Source organism: Prosopis cineraria, unplaced genomic scaffold, assembly GCF_029017545.1.
Source record: "Prosopis cineraria cultivar Desert tree isolate PC_DT_omini unplaced genomic scaffold, ASM2901754v1 PC11, whole genome shotgun sequence".
NCBI lineage: Eukaryota > Viridiplantae > Streptophyta > Magnoliopsida > Fabales > Fabaceae > Prosopis > Prosopis cineraria.
The window spans coordinates 8,327,147-8,342,715 of record NW_026555342.1 but is presented as its reverse complement, the minus strand read 5'-3'; the positions used below and the strand labels follow the sequence as shown (position 1 = coordinate 8,342,715).

Sequence of the window (15,569 nt, the reverse complement as noted above, 5' to 3'; positions counted from 1 at the left end):
TTACCCTTCACCATCTAAACTTGCATTTATTATTTCACCCTCTCTCACAAGATGCTGTCCTCCATCATATTCTACCATCTTTCTTCATTACAAAAACAGTCACACAATCTTACCTCGCCTCTCTACCACTTTCATTTATCATCATATTCATATCACCCTTTTTTTTTTAAATTTTTCCTTCTCTTATTTACCTGTGCAGATAAAATATTTCTTTTTCTTTTTGCACAAACATGTAAAATATTTCAAAATGCTTGACATACGAGACCACATTTATAGTGAGGATCTCGTACTCAATGCATAAGTCGAATATAAATTTTTAATTTCACAGACATTACAGTGCGCCCGAAAGTTTCTCGGTACAAGAGTACGTTGCATTTGTACAAATCTTGCATTCTCACGTTATGGATACTAGAGTATAGATAGATGCTTAAAATTGAATTAAAATGTTTAATTAATATGAGATACGCCAGAAAGTAAGGAGTCTAATGATGAACATCATCCACATCACTATGATGAGATTTAGACTATGTAGATTGTAATTCTAAAGGTTCACATTTTAAGTATTATTTTATATATATTACAATAAAAATTTATAAAAAGTATACATCAATGTAATTTAAATTTAATTTAAATGATCTAATTTAATATTAAAATTTTTTATAATTTTTATATATTAATTATTTAAATATACTCTACATAGTTTGAATTTAAAATTTTTAACTTATAATTTTTTAAAAAATATTTTTGAAAAATACAAGTTTTATATATATTAATTTTTAATATTATATTTATAAAAATTATAAAAAAATTATTATTATATTTAAATTGTTATTTAAATAGTTAATATATAAGAATTATAAAAATGTCACTATTAAATTGTTTCTTTCATTTGGCCAGAAAAAATTGTTTCTTTTAAATTAAATTTAAATCATATTCATAATAATTTTTTTATAATTTTTATTTGATTAAATTTAAAATAATTCTTTAAATTTAGACTTCCCCGATCAAAATCTGAACGATCCTTATCTCGCACGTCAGCACAGAAGTTAGGGGCATGGGAGTCAGTCAAGGTAGGGGAGTGTAAATAAGACGAAAGAGCGAGGGCAATTGGAAAGATGCCCGACTTTATATATAGACCCTCGGAAACAGAGTTGAAAAGCAGAAACAGGGAGAAGCTCAGCTGATCGTCCGGGTGCTCTACTCAACTCGCGAAGCACAACAATGGCGATGGCTTTCAAGATGGTACTCTAGCCTATGTACTTTAATTAGTCTCTCTCTCCATATGTAAGAGATTTCATGTGGTGACTATGATATAAAGCGCATGTTAATTGTGGTGGACAGGCGACGACTGGAATGTGGGTGGCGGACGAGTGCAAGAACTCGTTCATGGAGATGAAGTGGAAGAAGGTTCACAGATACATAGTGTTCAAGATCGACGAAGGGTCCAGGGTGGTCACCGTGGATAAGGTGGGCGGCGCCGCGGAGGGCTACGACGATCTCGCCGCCTCCCTCCCCAATGATGACTGCCGATACGCAGTCTTCGACTTCGATTTCGTCACCGTCGATAACTGCCGAAAGAGCAAGATCTTCTTCATCGCATGGTACCCTCATCCCTATATAATCCTAATTACACATTTTATTTTCGCAGACGTTAGCAAGTTTGAGAATATGAAAATGACTTTAGAACGCGATGGGATTGGTAGGTGGGGGGTGGAATTGAATAGAGGAAAGTTAATTATTTGGGTTGGAATGAATGGATGTTTCAGGTCGCCAACAGCGTCGAGGATAAGAGCGAAGATGCTGTACGCGACATCAAAAGATGGGCTGAGGAGAGTGTTGGACGGTATCCACTACGAGCTCCAGGCCACTGATCCGACTGAGATGGGATTTGATATTATTAGAGACAGGGCCAAGTGAACGAATGAATATCGGTGCTGATTATCATTAAGCTAGGACCACTTTGCTAATTGCAATCATTTTGTCCTTGCTTATCACTTTCACAGGACCTCTTCCTCTTTCTTAATCCCTCTCTCGGTTTTTGGCACCAATACACTCTCCTCCAAGTGGCGACTCCAATATATGTAATGCTCTTAATTATTATATATGTGTGAATCTGTCGGGTGCTTGCTGTGACTTGAAGACAAGAAACTTTTGGGTTTTGTTCCATCTTAATCATTAACATTTGCTCAACAGATGTATTAGCTTTAACTTTTTTTAAAACAGAAACTTGTAGAGTATCCGCTTTAACTTTTCCCTTTCATTCTAATCCACCTTTCACTAACCATGGTAAAACACGTCTCTATCTATCTTGGGTTCTCCCTCTCAATTAGGATCTCACCATATCTAATTTTTTGTTTCGAGTTAAAATCATGTCATGTAAGTCATCATCAAATGGTATTAACTTCCTTAATAAAAATTTATAATCCCTATCTCCAAAAATAACTCAAGGCCCTAACACACCTACGTGTAATAGTAAGTTTAAATTTCACATGAACACATAATAAATTTTTCATAACCAAAGTTATGAATCTGATTAAAATATAGAGTCTGATTTAGCACAACCAAGTTATGGAGTGTCTTTTTACTATGGATTTGATGTCATATATAATTATATATATATATATAAGACACGCTTTTATAACATAACTACTCAATTTGGATTTTGGACCCTTTTTTTTGGGGGGGGGGGTAGGGAAGAGTCTCTGAACTCAGGTGATTATGCATATCCCCTTTTAAACTTACCATGTGAGGTCAAAATAATGATTTATTTGGTAGTTAAAAAATCTTTCATTTAAATGAAATTGCGGTCGTGGTTGGCCTTACCACAACCCCGCACTTCAAAAACTCCAGTCTGTTTACTTCACTAACATTGCCATCCAGCCTTTATTCATCAATAATCTATCCATCATTTCAACTGATAAATCGATGCAATTTTTAAAGTTTAAAAGAAAGAAGATGTGAAGGAGGGTTGGTTCATGTGGATAGACAGGGGAGAGAGGAAGCATCCAATGTGCATTATAAGGAAATAAGAATCGAAATGAGTGAGGGAGTGGTTGGCTAATGATGATCACTCACACCTCTCGCTCCCTTTGATGTTTGGTGACTGATTCCTCCCTTCCCTCCATTTCAGCGCAAGCATCGGTGAACCATATTCCCCTTTTTTTAAATGGTGAGTACCGAGTACCATGAATTTTTCGACTCATCTGTGGTGCCATTTCAAGGCGTAGCATGATCGATGAACGATGAATGCCTTCGAAACCCCACCCTCCTTAGTCCTCACTCCTCAGGAACTACCGTGCATGGGAGCGTGCAGAGGGGAGAGAAGGCCTGACGTGCAAATATTGGGCTGGGAAAGAGACGGAGTGAGTTGGGCCAAGAAGGACGTGCATGGTTTTCATGAGCACATTGTAAGGGCTATCCATCGATGGGGATGGAGGAGCCCCACCACCTGCCATTGATCATCTTTGTGGCGGTGGTCTTTGCTATGATCGCGGCCAACCACCCCCTCCTTCAATCACCTTTGTTTTTTTCCCTCGAAAACAAGTTAAAACGTGTCATGATTTCTATGGGTCATTTTCTCAATTTTTCTCGAGGGTAGCTTATAATTTAACAAAGTTATTATTCAATCAAGTTATACAAATTAATAATAAATTGGAATGTGGAGAAGGAATTGAACAAGATGTAGGAAACTGAAGGTGAGAATCACCTGGATGCACTCTGTTGCTTTTGATGGCAACGGTTGCGTGCGGTTAAGTCAGTTGCGAATGGTAATCCTAGACGGGAATCAGTGAAATCGCCAGGCTCAGGCGTGGGCCAGACGCTGAGATGCTTCTTCTCTGCAAATCTGGACCGCCTATGAAGCCCGAATGTTGCCCCACCCCTCATGATGTTCCGTGCGAGACGGCAAATTGGGGACTGTTCGATATGCTGCAAAGGGCGAACTTTTTAGATTTTGGGATGAATCTTGACGGAACGAAACTAACATTCCATTGTTTGAGATTTTCATTAGAAGAATGATAAAAATTAATAAATTTGAATTAATTATTATTTTTTTGTGTTAGAGTGAAAGGGGATTAAAAAAAAAGATGAAAGTAATCATGTAATAAAATTTATTAATAATAGGCGAACCAATTGGATAAATTAATGAATTAAGTCTTGTATGGAAGAGAGGAGGGAATACAAAAGTTGTTAAAAAAGGAAAGTGAGGGCAGGCACCCCTGATGCGAAAGCAAGGCTGACCCATTAAATTAAATTACAAAACACATGGGTCCGTCCATCCATGTGCCTCCAACTTCCTGTCTACCCCTTTGACTGCTCCACCGGTCCTTCTCTTTCCGTCTTTTGACTCATCCCTCTGGTCCCGCTTGGTTCATAAAAACGAATGGAATAAAATGAATTGAAAATAAAAAAAAAGTAAAAAAAAAAGAAGAAGAAAGAATGATAGAAAAATTTTAAAAAAATTAATTAATTTAAGTTAAATTTTAAATGTTAAATTTTAAAAATTTATAATTTAATTTTTTAATTTTATAATTACGTTGTGATGAATATATAATTTATATTTTTAATTTTAATAAAAAAATAATTTTTTTATTCTTCAATCATGTTAAAATTTTAAAAATAAGATGTAAATTCATCATAACGTAATTACAAAATTAAGAAATTGAGTTATAAATTTTTAAAGTTTAGCATTTAGGATATAACTTAAATTAATTAGTCTTTTTAGAATCTTTTGTCATTCTCCCCAATAAAAACTCTTTGAATTGTATAAATAATAATTTAATTTTTTTAAAATGTCATAATTTCTATGAAACCTTTAGGAACTTTTCTATCATTGAAAAATTAATATAAATGATTAAATTATCTTTAATTTAAATATTAATTATCATTCATAAGTTTTGTTTTTAAATTCACAACTTTTTTTTTCTTATAATTGCAATAATTCAACATCGATTCACAAATTTAAATTAAGGATAATATGGTTATTTATATTAATTTCTTAATGAATAAAAAAAGTCCTCAAAGACTTCAAAGAAATTGTGACATTTTGAATGACCAAAATGTCATCTACATATTTCAAAAGGAATTTTATTATCATTTTCTTTTGAAAAATTTAATATAAAAATGAATTAAATTATCATTTTTTCTCATAGTAAGTATGATAAAATTCATTGGTATATATTATAAATGTACAAATAATCATATCCTCTAAAAATTTTATGAATCATGATTTATAATTTCATGAATTAAATTACTGCTCTTCTTTATAAATATAGTTTATCATTTTTTTTAATCTTTTTATTTTTACTTTTATTTTTTGATCTATTTCATTTCATTTATTTCTATTAACCAAACAAGATCTTAGTTTCTTTTTTTCCCCACTTTTCCGGTGGTAAGATCTTATTGCTATGTATATGAAACAAAATTACAAAGTTGATGTTTGCAGTTGCTCCTTAATACGCGAGCAACCTCCAATTAATCATGAGTTCATTTCCATATAATTTAGAATGGTTGGTCCCTCCATGCTTCTCCTCTGGCTTTAAATATCTGTATTCACTCCCTTCATCGGCTTTTTATGTCAGGTGCGTCGGTGGTGTCCCCAGTGCATCACTGGAATGAATTTCGCCTTCTAAACCCACTACCCATACTCGGAGCAGAAGTGACATGGTATAACAAAAGCACAAACGACTTGAAACCTGAAACATGCATGGCTGTAGTAGGCGACTCTTTCATTTGGTATGAACCCATATCGTCACTTCACTCATTCTATACTCATGACTGATCATACTAAACACCAAGCTTCTTCCCATACTTTCTCATCCCCTTCCACATTCCACTCTTGATTTACATTTTATTTCAATAAAGCTAATATTTGAGATATAAATGAAGTCTCGCGTTTGAAACTTATGACATAAATCATTAATTTATAAAATTTAAGATGTTTCTAACTAAATAACTTAAATTATTTTAAAAGAATATATTATTCTTTATCATACTTAATAGTATAAAGAATCTTATAGCTTATCTAATCAAATATTGATATTGAGTATAAGATTGCAAATCTCTAGTTACTGTGTACTTAATGTGCCCTTTCCCCTTAAAATCAGACTAAGCTATCGTCTTCCCTATTATTTTAAAAATTAAAGTCAGAATAAGCTATCATCTCCACATAGAAATCGGACTGGGCTGAAAGGTGATCATAAAATTAGTTTATTTTTTGACATAAAACTGAAAATAGGTACAGTTTAAAAATATACGATGCACTGTGTTTGACTTGACCAAACAATTATATTTCATTGAATATTTTAATAACCAAAGACAACTGGAGGGGCCAAGCATGACTCATTTACGAATATGCATTTAAATAAACCAGACCGGACATTTCACATATATGTAGGTGTACAAAATGGAAGCAAATCCTCATCTCCACTCTTCTCTTCTCATTCCGTTTCCACTATTATTATTTTAAAATCTGTAGTTTAGATTTAAATCTAAAATAGTGGAAACGGAATGAGAAGGGGGCCACGGTGGAGATATTTTGGGCACGCTACAAGCATAATACGGGCAGATGACATGTTCCCCTTATCATATGCGGGCATTCATTCAGCAGAATAACGTAAATATCAATCAATGGCGGCAAACGTTGCATCAATCTGTTTGCTTGCTTTATAGGCCGTAACATCATTTGATTCTGCGTGATCCTACTTGGTCAGCGATCTTAGCATCAAATTATAAAGGGTCTTCCCGAGCCCACTGGCAAGGTCTTCTCTGGCTATAACCGCTCGAACCCCACTTTTAGCACAGCGCCTCAGCGATTAGCTAGGAGCAACGACGTCGTTTCGAGCATCAAACTGTGTCTGTGGCCCCACGCACATGCATATTATTGGCCTCACTCACGACAAAGCCACGTCCTTTCCATGGAGCCCCTCCGAACTTTCTTATATCACTCATCGTCCCACCCCACTTCTCAGTTCTCACCCTCACACTCTCACTTCCCCACCTCACTCGCCATGCCTCGCTCCCTCCTCACTCCTCCTCTCCTCCTCTTCTTTTTCTTCCTTCTTCTATCTCATCCCATCTCTTCTGCTCCTCACCCTGCCAGGACCTTCATCTTTCGGGTTCATTCTGACTCCAAACCTTCTATTTTCCCCACCCATTATCACTGGTACACCGCCGAGTTCGCTGAGCCCACTCACATCCTTCATGTTTATGACACTGTTTTCCACGGCTTCTCTGCTTCCCTCACTCCGCAGCAGCTCGATTCCATCCGACAGCACCCTGCCATCCTTGCCGTCTCCGAGGACCGTCGCCGTCAGCTTCACACCACTCGTTCCCCGCAGTTTCTCGGCCTCAGAAACCAGCGCGGTCTCTGGTCTGAATCTGACTACGGCTCTGACGTCATCATCGGAGTTTTTGACACTGGAATTTGGCCCGAACGCCGCAGCTTCTCAGATTCCAATTTGGGTCCCGTTCCGCGTCGCTGGAAAGGGGTCTGCGAGGCGGGGGTGAGGTTTTCCGCGAGCAACTGCAATAACAAGCTCATTGGTGCTCGATTTTTCTCTAAAGGTCACGAGGCGGGGCCCAGTTCCGCTGGCCCCTTGAACCCCATCAACGACACTGTTGAATTCCGATCTCCTCGAGATGCGGATGGTCATGGGACCCACACAGCATCGACTGCAGCGGGTCGGTATGCTTTTCGAGCAAGTATGTCGGGTTATGCTTCTGGAATCGCGAAGGGTGTGGCCCCCAAAGCAAGATTAGCAGTATACAAGGTTTGCTGGAAGAACTCGGGCTGCTTCGATTCTGATATACTGGCTGCTTTCGACACCGCCGTGGCTGATGGGGTTGATGTCATTTCCATATCAATTGGCGGTGGTGATGGCATCGCCTCGCCGTACTATCTTGACCCCATTGCGATTGGTTCCTATGGTGCCGTTTCCAAAGGGGTTTTTGTAGCGTCTTCGGCTGGAAACGATGGGCCTGGAGGTATGTCGGTGACCAACTTGGCGCCCTGGCTGACGACTGTTGGAGCAGGCACTATCGATAGGGATTTCCCTGCCGATGTGATTCTCGGTGATGACCGGAGACTATCCGGCGTCTCTCTTTACTCTGGAGCACCGGTAAGCAAGAAAATGTATCAACTGGTTTACCCTGGTAAGTCGGGGGTCCTGGCCGATTCACTGTGTATGGAAAATTCACTCGATCCCAACCTTGTCAAGGGGAAGATTGTAATATGTGATCGGGGAAGCAGCCCCAGAGTTGCTAAAGGATTGGTGGTGAAAAAGGCCGGTGGTGTGGGAATGATTCTAGCTAATGGTCTTTCTAATGGTGAAGGTCTCGTTGGTGACGCTCATCTTCTTCCCGCCTGTGCTATTGGCGCGGATGAAGGTGATGCCATCAAGGCATATGTGTCTTCTTCCGCAAATCCCACGGCCACCATTGACTTCAAAGGAACGGTGCTTGGAATTAAACCAGCACCGGTTTTGGCTTCTTTTTCAGCCAGAGGACCAAATGGTTTAAACCCAGAGATATTGAAACCGGATTTGATCGCCCCGGGAGTTAACATTCTTGCTGCCTGGACCGATGCTGTCGGTCCCACCGGGTTAGATTCTGATACGCGAAGAACTGAATTCAACATCTTATCTGGTACTTCAATGGCCTGTCCTCATGTAAGTGGTGCGGCGGCGTTGTTAAAATCGGCACATCCAGATTGGAGCCCGGCTGCTGTAAGGTCAGCGATGATGACGACCGCAACTTTACTGGATAACAGAAACCAGCTCATGATCGACGAAGCCACCGGGAAAGCTTCGACCCCATATGATTTTGGTGCCGGACATCTCAACCTGGGTCAGGCAATGGATCCTGGCTTGGTATACGATATCACCGACAAAGATTACGTGAACTTTTTGTGCGCCATCGGTTACGGGCCCAAGCTCATTCAGGTGGTGACCCAATCACCGACGAATTGTCCTGCCAGGAAGCCATTGCCGGAGAATTTGAACTACCCATCTTTCGCGGCTCTGTTCCCGAGCTCATCCAAAGGGGTAATGAGAAAGACGTTCATCAGGACGGTGACGAACGTGGGTCCGGCGAACTCGACTTATCGGGCGAGAGTGGAGTCACAGCCGCCGGAGGTTGGGGTGAGTGTAAGGCCGTCGCAGCTGACGTTCTCAGGGTCAGTGAAGAAGCGGAGCTATGCGGTGACAGTGACAGCAGATGGCCGGAATCTAAAGCTGGGTCAGGTCGGGGCGCTGTTCGGATCGATTTCATGGAGTGATGGAAAACATGTGGTTCGGAGCCCCATCGTTGTTACTCAAATAGAGCCCCTGTAACGGTCAAGTTCTGCCTCCCTCACGCGTGGGCGACGGATATGTTTGTCGATATCCGTTTTTTCCTTTTCTGAAGCAAATTTAATTTTTACTTTTTTTGGCTGAGTGTTAGTGTGATTTTCCCCTCTCGCTAGTCTGCCATAGCTTCGTGATGCATTTACGGACTCCAAGGCGTCTATTTAGTACAGAACATAAACAAGTTATTTAACTTATGAGTGAGTGTGTAAAACTGAGAATGTTAGTATGGAATGAGCTTCTGTTTGGGGTGAAGGGGGTGGGATTAGCTATGTATAGGTTGGTTAAAATTGAGATCGTGTTGTGCTCGTTTGCTCGCGGTCCTACGTCAAGTGGCCCAATCCTACTCACTTGGGCCCCTATTTAGTCCAATTATTATTTTGTATCTTTTTAACTTTCCAAACATGCTTCTAGGCCCAATTTAAGTCTTGATTAATTTCCTATACACCCAGTAAACATTGAATACACATTTATTTCCCGAAAAAATTCTCGAAATAATATTAATACACATTTGAATTTCTCAATTAAAACATCAATTTTCACAATTAATTCTTTATTTAAAAATTAAAATGTTACAATTAATTTGTCAAAGTTTATGCAATGTGGTTTCTTTCTATACTATGATTCCTCAATAGAGATTTCAAATATTTCTCAAGTAAAGACTTCTAAAAAAAAAAATTGACGAATAAGCATGATTTTCTAGAATTCTCTTAACTAGACATTGAACCTACACTGTTGAGTTGGTCGAAAAGAGATGTGATGTTTCGAATGATGTTATAAAGGAAATTGAGTTGTAAGGAATTTCTTTTATTGATTCGAATCATCAAGAAAAAACTTTAATTATATAAGAATTTTAAAGAAGTAAGCAATTTAACTTATTCGATTAAAACAACATTTTCTAGCCTTCAAATTCAAAGCTTCAAGTGAAGACTCGTCATCATACAATGATTGATCAGCCTCAATAGAATTCACTTGGAAAATTTTTTAATCCATATCAACAAAAAAATGATTAAATTTTATTTAGGTGTTAGCTAAACAATTAAGGCTATAAGGATTTGACAAATTGATCTTTGTTGCAGCTACTAAAATAACGTTATATGTATTCTTATTTTGTTTCTCACTTTAGATTACTGAACATCTTTGATTGACAACTTTATGAGTATTTTTGTCTCATTTTTACTCTACATTAGTGAAAAAATGGTCAATATCTGTTTAAATATTAGCATAACGATCAACGTTTAAATTTAATGAATTTATCACTCTCATACCAATGTAGGTAACATTATAGATATTTTTGTTATTTTTGTCACTTTGTACTATTGAATGCTCCTAAATCATGATTTTGTGATGTTTTAACCTCTTTGCCCTTTAATAAATTGGTCATTACGTGTATTGTTTTGATCTCCTTACTTACACTTATTCCTATATATTTACAAATTTGAAGAAACCTTAATTATTGAGCTCTTTTTTGTTAAAAGAAGTTATAATTATATTTTTCTCAGTCAGTCCTTCCTAAATGGATAATATTATTAAATTAGAAAAAAAATGAACATTAATTACATGGATATTTTAGTTAAAACATGTCAATTTCAACCACAATTATTAGTGTTAATTAATTTTCTTAAATTTTTTAAGGTGATTGAAATTCTCTCATACTCTCTCGATTTTTATACATAAGAGAAACTATCACTTGTTATTTTTTTTATTTATAAGCAAAATCATATCTTTTAATAATCATTTATTACAATTTTTAAAAATTGTTACTCGTGAGATTATAATTTTCATTTACAGAAAATAATTAATGTAGCTTTATTTTTACTAAATACAAGGATATTTTAGTTTGGTTTTTATATTCTCCAACACAATTATTATCGTGTCATACATTTATTTTTTTATACATAAAAAAGGAAGGAGTATTTGATAATGGGGGGATGAAAAATTACTTCCTTAAAATTATAAAAAGCTAAACATATTTTAGTTTAAAATCATAACATTAAAATAAATACTAACTTCTATCATTTTAGATACAGTCAACCAGTTAGAGACATATGATGCGTAAAGTGTCAAATATAATTAAAATAATTTTAACATCCTAGAACAAATAAAACTTTCTTTAAAAAAAATAGTGTTGTAAGTGTACGCTAATTTTTAAATTAAATTAAAATATTATTAAATCGCAGTTATGTATTTTATTCCCTGAAGCCTTTTTAATTATAGTTATTGAATTTGATAAATAACTTTTAAATATGTGAATTTGTGCCTGAAAATAAAAAAATTAATATGAAACATGGTAAAATTAAAAGATTAAAATATAATACTCTCTCTGTTAAAAAATATAAGGCATTTTTAATTAAATTTCACCCCAATAAAGTAGTTACATATTTTCAAACTAACTCTATCTTTTCGTATTTACCTCTATTAAACACCCTATAAAAAATAAAAAGTCACTATTAATAAAGATACTTTTTAAAAAAATTTAATGATTACACATTGAAAGATTAAAAATATTTTATATTTTTAAATGGAGAGAATATATCTTAAAATTAAAGAAATAGAGACGGTTTTCCTATTTTCAAGAAGGCACTCCTATTAATGAATGATGAGCCAAACAAATGTATTTTTTCTGTCTTAAACTATAAAATACTTTTAAATAAAATTTAATATATTAATAAATCTTATTAAATATACTTATAATCTCATTTTTTGAAAATAAAAATGTAAATTTTTAAAAATATTCATTATTTAATATATTAAAAAATAAAAATTAATTATAAAAAATAATACCAAAATTAAATATATTTAATAAAATTTTAATCTATTTAAAATATTTTATATTTTGAAACGAAAAGTTTTGTTTATAAGCGTCCAGTAATTTGGACTGAGGAAGTCTCTCCCACTCTGTTTATGACAGGAATGTATCTTCAATTGATCACCATTCTCAATATTCGTGATCGCTTGCGGATAAAGCAAGCTCAGTTTTACCTTTGGTTTGTTTTATTTTTATTTTTATTGTTTTTTGTTTTTGCCAATTAAATTTCAGTAGCCTTAACGGTGAAGGCTGTAGAATCATGGTTACGCGCCTGCGTTCAACACACGCATGTGTCTCCCGCGTTGCTTGCCACATGTCTCACTTACGTCTCTGTCGGTGTATCTAAGCCCATCCTATATACCCGATCCAATCCACGAGTCTGCCCCGCCTGCAATTGACTCACTTCTCCGATCCCTTCCTCTCTTCTTTCACCATGTCTCTCTACCCTAAAGTTGATTCCACCAACCCGGACGCGGATTCCCCATTTTCCGTCAAAACCTCCTCCTCCTCGGCCTACCCCTCAGTTGACGTTCATCACGTCGCTGAAAACGTCTTCGCCGAAGACGATTCCGCTTCACACAACCAATCCATAGCTCACTCCTCTGAAGATGTTGTCATCACAGTCCCCGGTGTCATTCTTCATCTCATCGAGAAGGATTCTAGCGTCCAGCTTGCTTCTGGGGACCTCACCATTGTCACTCTCAGCCAAGGGGGTAACGTGGTTGCCGTCCTCGCTCGTATTGGAGATCAAATTCAGTGGCCCTTGGCCAAAGATGAGGCCGCAGTCAAACTCGATGAGTCCCACTATTTCTTCACTCTTAGAGTTCCGGCATCGGAAAACGACTGCGATGCTGCGTCCGGGTTCCAGTTCGATTTGTTAAATTACGGATTGACTATCGCCGCCAAAGGACAAGAGGGTTTGTTGAGGGAGTTGGATCGTGTTCTGGAGAGGTATAGTTGTTTTTCGGTGGAGAGAGTGGAGGGTATGCGTGGTTGGGAGGGGTTGGATGGCTCTGTGTCGAAGGAAACGTCCCCGGAGGAATTGAAATCGGAGAAGAAAAAGGAATTAGTGGAGGAAAGCTCTGCTGCGTACTGGACGACTATAGCTCCGAACGTGGAGGATTATAGCGGAAGCTTTGCGAGGTGGATCGCCGCCGGTTCGGGTCAGTTCGTCAGGGGAGTTTTGTGGTGCGGTGACGTGACTGTGGATAGGTTGAAGTGGGGGAATGAGTTCTTGAAGAAGAGGATGAATCCGGGTTCTCAGGTGGAGATTAGCCCGGAAGCTATGAAGAGGATGAAAAGGTTGGGAACTCTCTATCATTCCTCCTTTATCTTTTTGGTTTTTCTGATGATTGGAAAAATCTTAAGTTTTTTTATTTTTTGGTTTTTTCCTTGGGATAGGGTGAAGAAGTTGACGAAGAGGTCAGAGAAAGTGGCGGTTGGGGTGCTCTCAGGGGTCGTCAAGGTGTCCGGATTCTTCACGAGTGCCGTGGTGAACTCAAAAGCCGGCAAGAAGTTCTTCAGCCTTCTCCCAGGAGAAATCGTCCTTGCCTCCCTGGATGGATTTAGTGAGTCATTCGTCTCTTAACCTTGTTTAACTCAATTTGTGCGTGGGCATTGTTGCGGGGATTAGCGGGATGCGAAAACTGATCCACTTCAGGCTATTATATGCAAACTGATTTATTGTTCTGAACATGCATATTGATATGTTATGGATGTATTTTATTAACTTCACAATTTGGAAGCATCAATCTCAATACTACTTGAGGGGAAGTTTCCAAAGTCTAGGTATTTGATGATAATAAGCAAGCGATCATTCTGTTTCTTCTCCATCGTACTCTTAGACAATAGCTTTGGTGGTGTTCAGTAGTCGAGTGGATGTTATTTGGTAATCTGTTAAACGTATTCGAGAATGATGATGCAGACATATATAGATATACAAATGGAAAATTAAATATATTGTGTTAGTGGTTCTTAAGCTTTCAGAAAGTTTTTATCCTAGGGTCATAGAGATTATAGGTTTCCATATAGATATAGTTGCTAAACAGGAACTAGTCCAAGGAAGACTCAAAATCTGAAGTTGTTTAGACACCTGAACAGTCATGAACTCATAATTCATGAAGCTATTAAGATGAATCCATTTTCCTGTGTTGGGAGTTTGAAACTTACTTAGTCAAATGGGGCTGCTAGTACTTTTACAGACTTGTTCGGATTGTGTTAGGCATAGAAGCTTAAGGCTTTTCTTTTCGCACCTTAATCTGTCACTGATGGCTGATATTGGCGCGTGCAAATGCAGATAAGGTGTGTGATGCTGTTGAAGTCGCCGGAAAGAATGTTATGTCCACATCATCGGTTGTGACCACTGGGCTTGTTTCACACAAGTAAGTGCATTCTCCGTTTTTTAAAATCTCTGAATTTAAACAGCGGGAATATCATTGCGACCGCCAATGTTATCTTTCTCTGTTTATTATTACATTGTTCTCCATGTAATACTTCTAAAGAAAAATATTGGGGAATTTGGGGGAAGGAATGTGCGGAGGCATCAAGTGATGGATGATAACCTCCTTTTCAAACCCTAAGCAACGAATGCTTAGAATAGTTAACTGTGCCATTCTTGGTGACGAGGAGTGACGCTACATTGGAAATTGCAACTAGTCGTGTCTTGAGATGGAGAAACAGAGTATCCCTAGGTTTTATGTGTATAATAAATATGGTTGGATTAGTGTGCAGGCATCGTTTGGTTTTGCTGGAGGTGAATAATGAATATGTGAATGTTGTAGATATGGAGAGGAAGCAGCGAAGGTGACAAATGAAGGGTTAGACGCTGCAGGCCATGCGATAGGAGCAGCATGGGCAGTGTTCAAAATAAGGAAGGCCCTTAACCCCAAGAGCGTTATCAAGCCAACAACTTTGGTCAAAGCTGCCGCTCAATCTGAACTCAACTCTAAGGACAAGAAATAAAGCCCCCCTTTTTCTTTTTTTGTACAAATATTAGATGAGGGACCCTTCCACAATATTTATTGGCTGTTGCATTCATTTCTTTGGTTTATTGAAATGTTGATGAGTATGTACAGTGTGAATTATTATGTTTTACAATAGTGGAAGCCGGCTCCTCTTTTAGAAGGTCCAACTACAGCAAGTTCTAAATCTCATACTATGAAATTTATGGTTATGCGATCATTTTTCTAGTACTAAAGGTTACTGTTTAAAAAAAAGAAAAGAAAAGAAAAGAACTCTAGTTATTGTTACCCAAGTGTGGGTCATTAAACCCCTTCCGAAGCTAATAATGCTAATTCCTTTCTTGTTTGGAAGTCACTCTGAAATCCTTCACGCTGGTTGACGATTTTTTTTTTTTTAATTGCTTATGAGCTGCTTTTTATTGAAAGTAATTCGGGATACTAGTAAGCATTAGATCTTAC

At 37.3% G+C, this 15,569-nt stretch overlaps 3 protein-coding genes across 4 annotated transcripts; all 3 read left to right on the top strand.

Moving 5' to 3' along the window:
• Nucleotides 1-1,086: 1,086 nt before the first annotated feature.
• LOC129286833 (actin-depolymerizing factor 5) lies at nucleotides 1,087-2,190 on the top strand. The gene is made up of 3 exons (XM_054922902.1): nucleotides 1,087-1,242; nucleotides 1,342-1,601; nucleotides 1,767-2,190. The coding sequence occupies exons 1-3, from the start codon at nucleotides 1,222-1,224 to the stop codon at nucleotides 1,915-1,917; spliced, it is 432 nt and encodes a 143-aa protein (XP_054778877.1). The 5' UTR covers nucleotides 1,087-1,221; the 3' UTR covers nucleotides 1,918-2,190.
• A 4,709-nt stretch (nucleotides 2,191-6,899) lies between these two features.
• LOC129285945 (subtilisin-like protease SBT1.6) lies at nucleotides 6,900-9,770 on the top strand. Its single transcript, XM_054921942.1, has one exon. The coding sequence runs from the start codon at nucleotides 6,915-6,917 to the stop codon at nucleotides 9,327-9,329; it is 2,415 nt and encodes an 804-aa protein (XP_054777917.1). The 5' UTR covers nucleotides 6,900-6,914; the 3' UTR covers nucleotides 9,330-9,770.
• A 2,757-nt stretch (nucleotides 9,771-12,527) lies between these two features.
• Nucleotides 12,528-15,330, top strand: LOC129284947 (protein EARLY-RESPONSIVE TO DEHYDRATION 7, chloroplastic-like). 2 transcript variants are annotated; one of them, XM_054920471.1, is made up of 4 exons: nucleotides 12,528-13,452; nucleotides 13,552-13,718; nucleotides 14,447-14,531; nucleotides 14,931-15,330. In XM_054920471.1, the coding sequence occupies exons 1-4, from the start codon at nucleotides 12,584-12,586 to the stop codon at nucleotides 15,109-15,111; spliced, it is 1,302 nt and encodes a 433-aa protein (XP_054776446.1). In that variant the 5' UTR covers nucleotides 12,528-12,583; the 3' UTR covers nucleotides 15,112-15,330. The 2 variants fall into 2 exon arrangements, with proteins under 2 accessions (XP_054776446.1, XP_054776447.1); XM_054920472.1 differs by having other exon boundaries at nucleotides 14,874-14,996.
• Nucleotides 15,331-15,569: the final 239 nt, after the last annotated feature.

Coding starts and splice junctions, on each gene's coding strand:
- LOC129286833 (XM_054922902.1), top strand. CDS start 1,222: ATGGCGATGGCTTTCAAGATG. Junction 1,243..1,341: donor TGGCGATGGCTTTCAAGATG/GTACTCTAGCCT, acceptor TGTGGTGGACAG/GCGACGACTGGAATGTGGGT. Junction 1,602..1,766: donor AAGATCTTCTTCATCGCATG/GTACCCTCATCC, acceptor TGGATGTTTCAG/GTCGCCAACAGCGTCGAGGA.
- LOC129285945 (XM_054921942.1), top strand. CDS start 6,915: ATGGAGCCCCTCCGAACTTTCTTATATCACTCATCGTCCCACCCCACT.
- LOC129284947 (XM_054920471.1), top strand. CDS start 12,584: ATGTCTCTCTACCCTAAAGTTGATTCCACCAACCCGGACGCGGATTCC. Junction 13,719..14,446: donor TGCCTCCCTGGATGGATTTA/GTGAGTCATTCG, acceptor GTGCAAATGCAG/ATAAGGTGTGTGATGCTGTT. Junction 14,532..14,930: donor ACTGGGCTTGTTTCACACAA/GTAAGTGCATTC, acceptor TGAATGTTGTAG/ATATGGAGAGGAAGCAGCGA.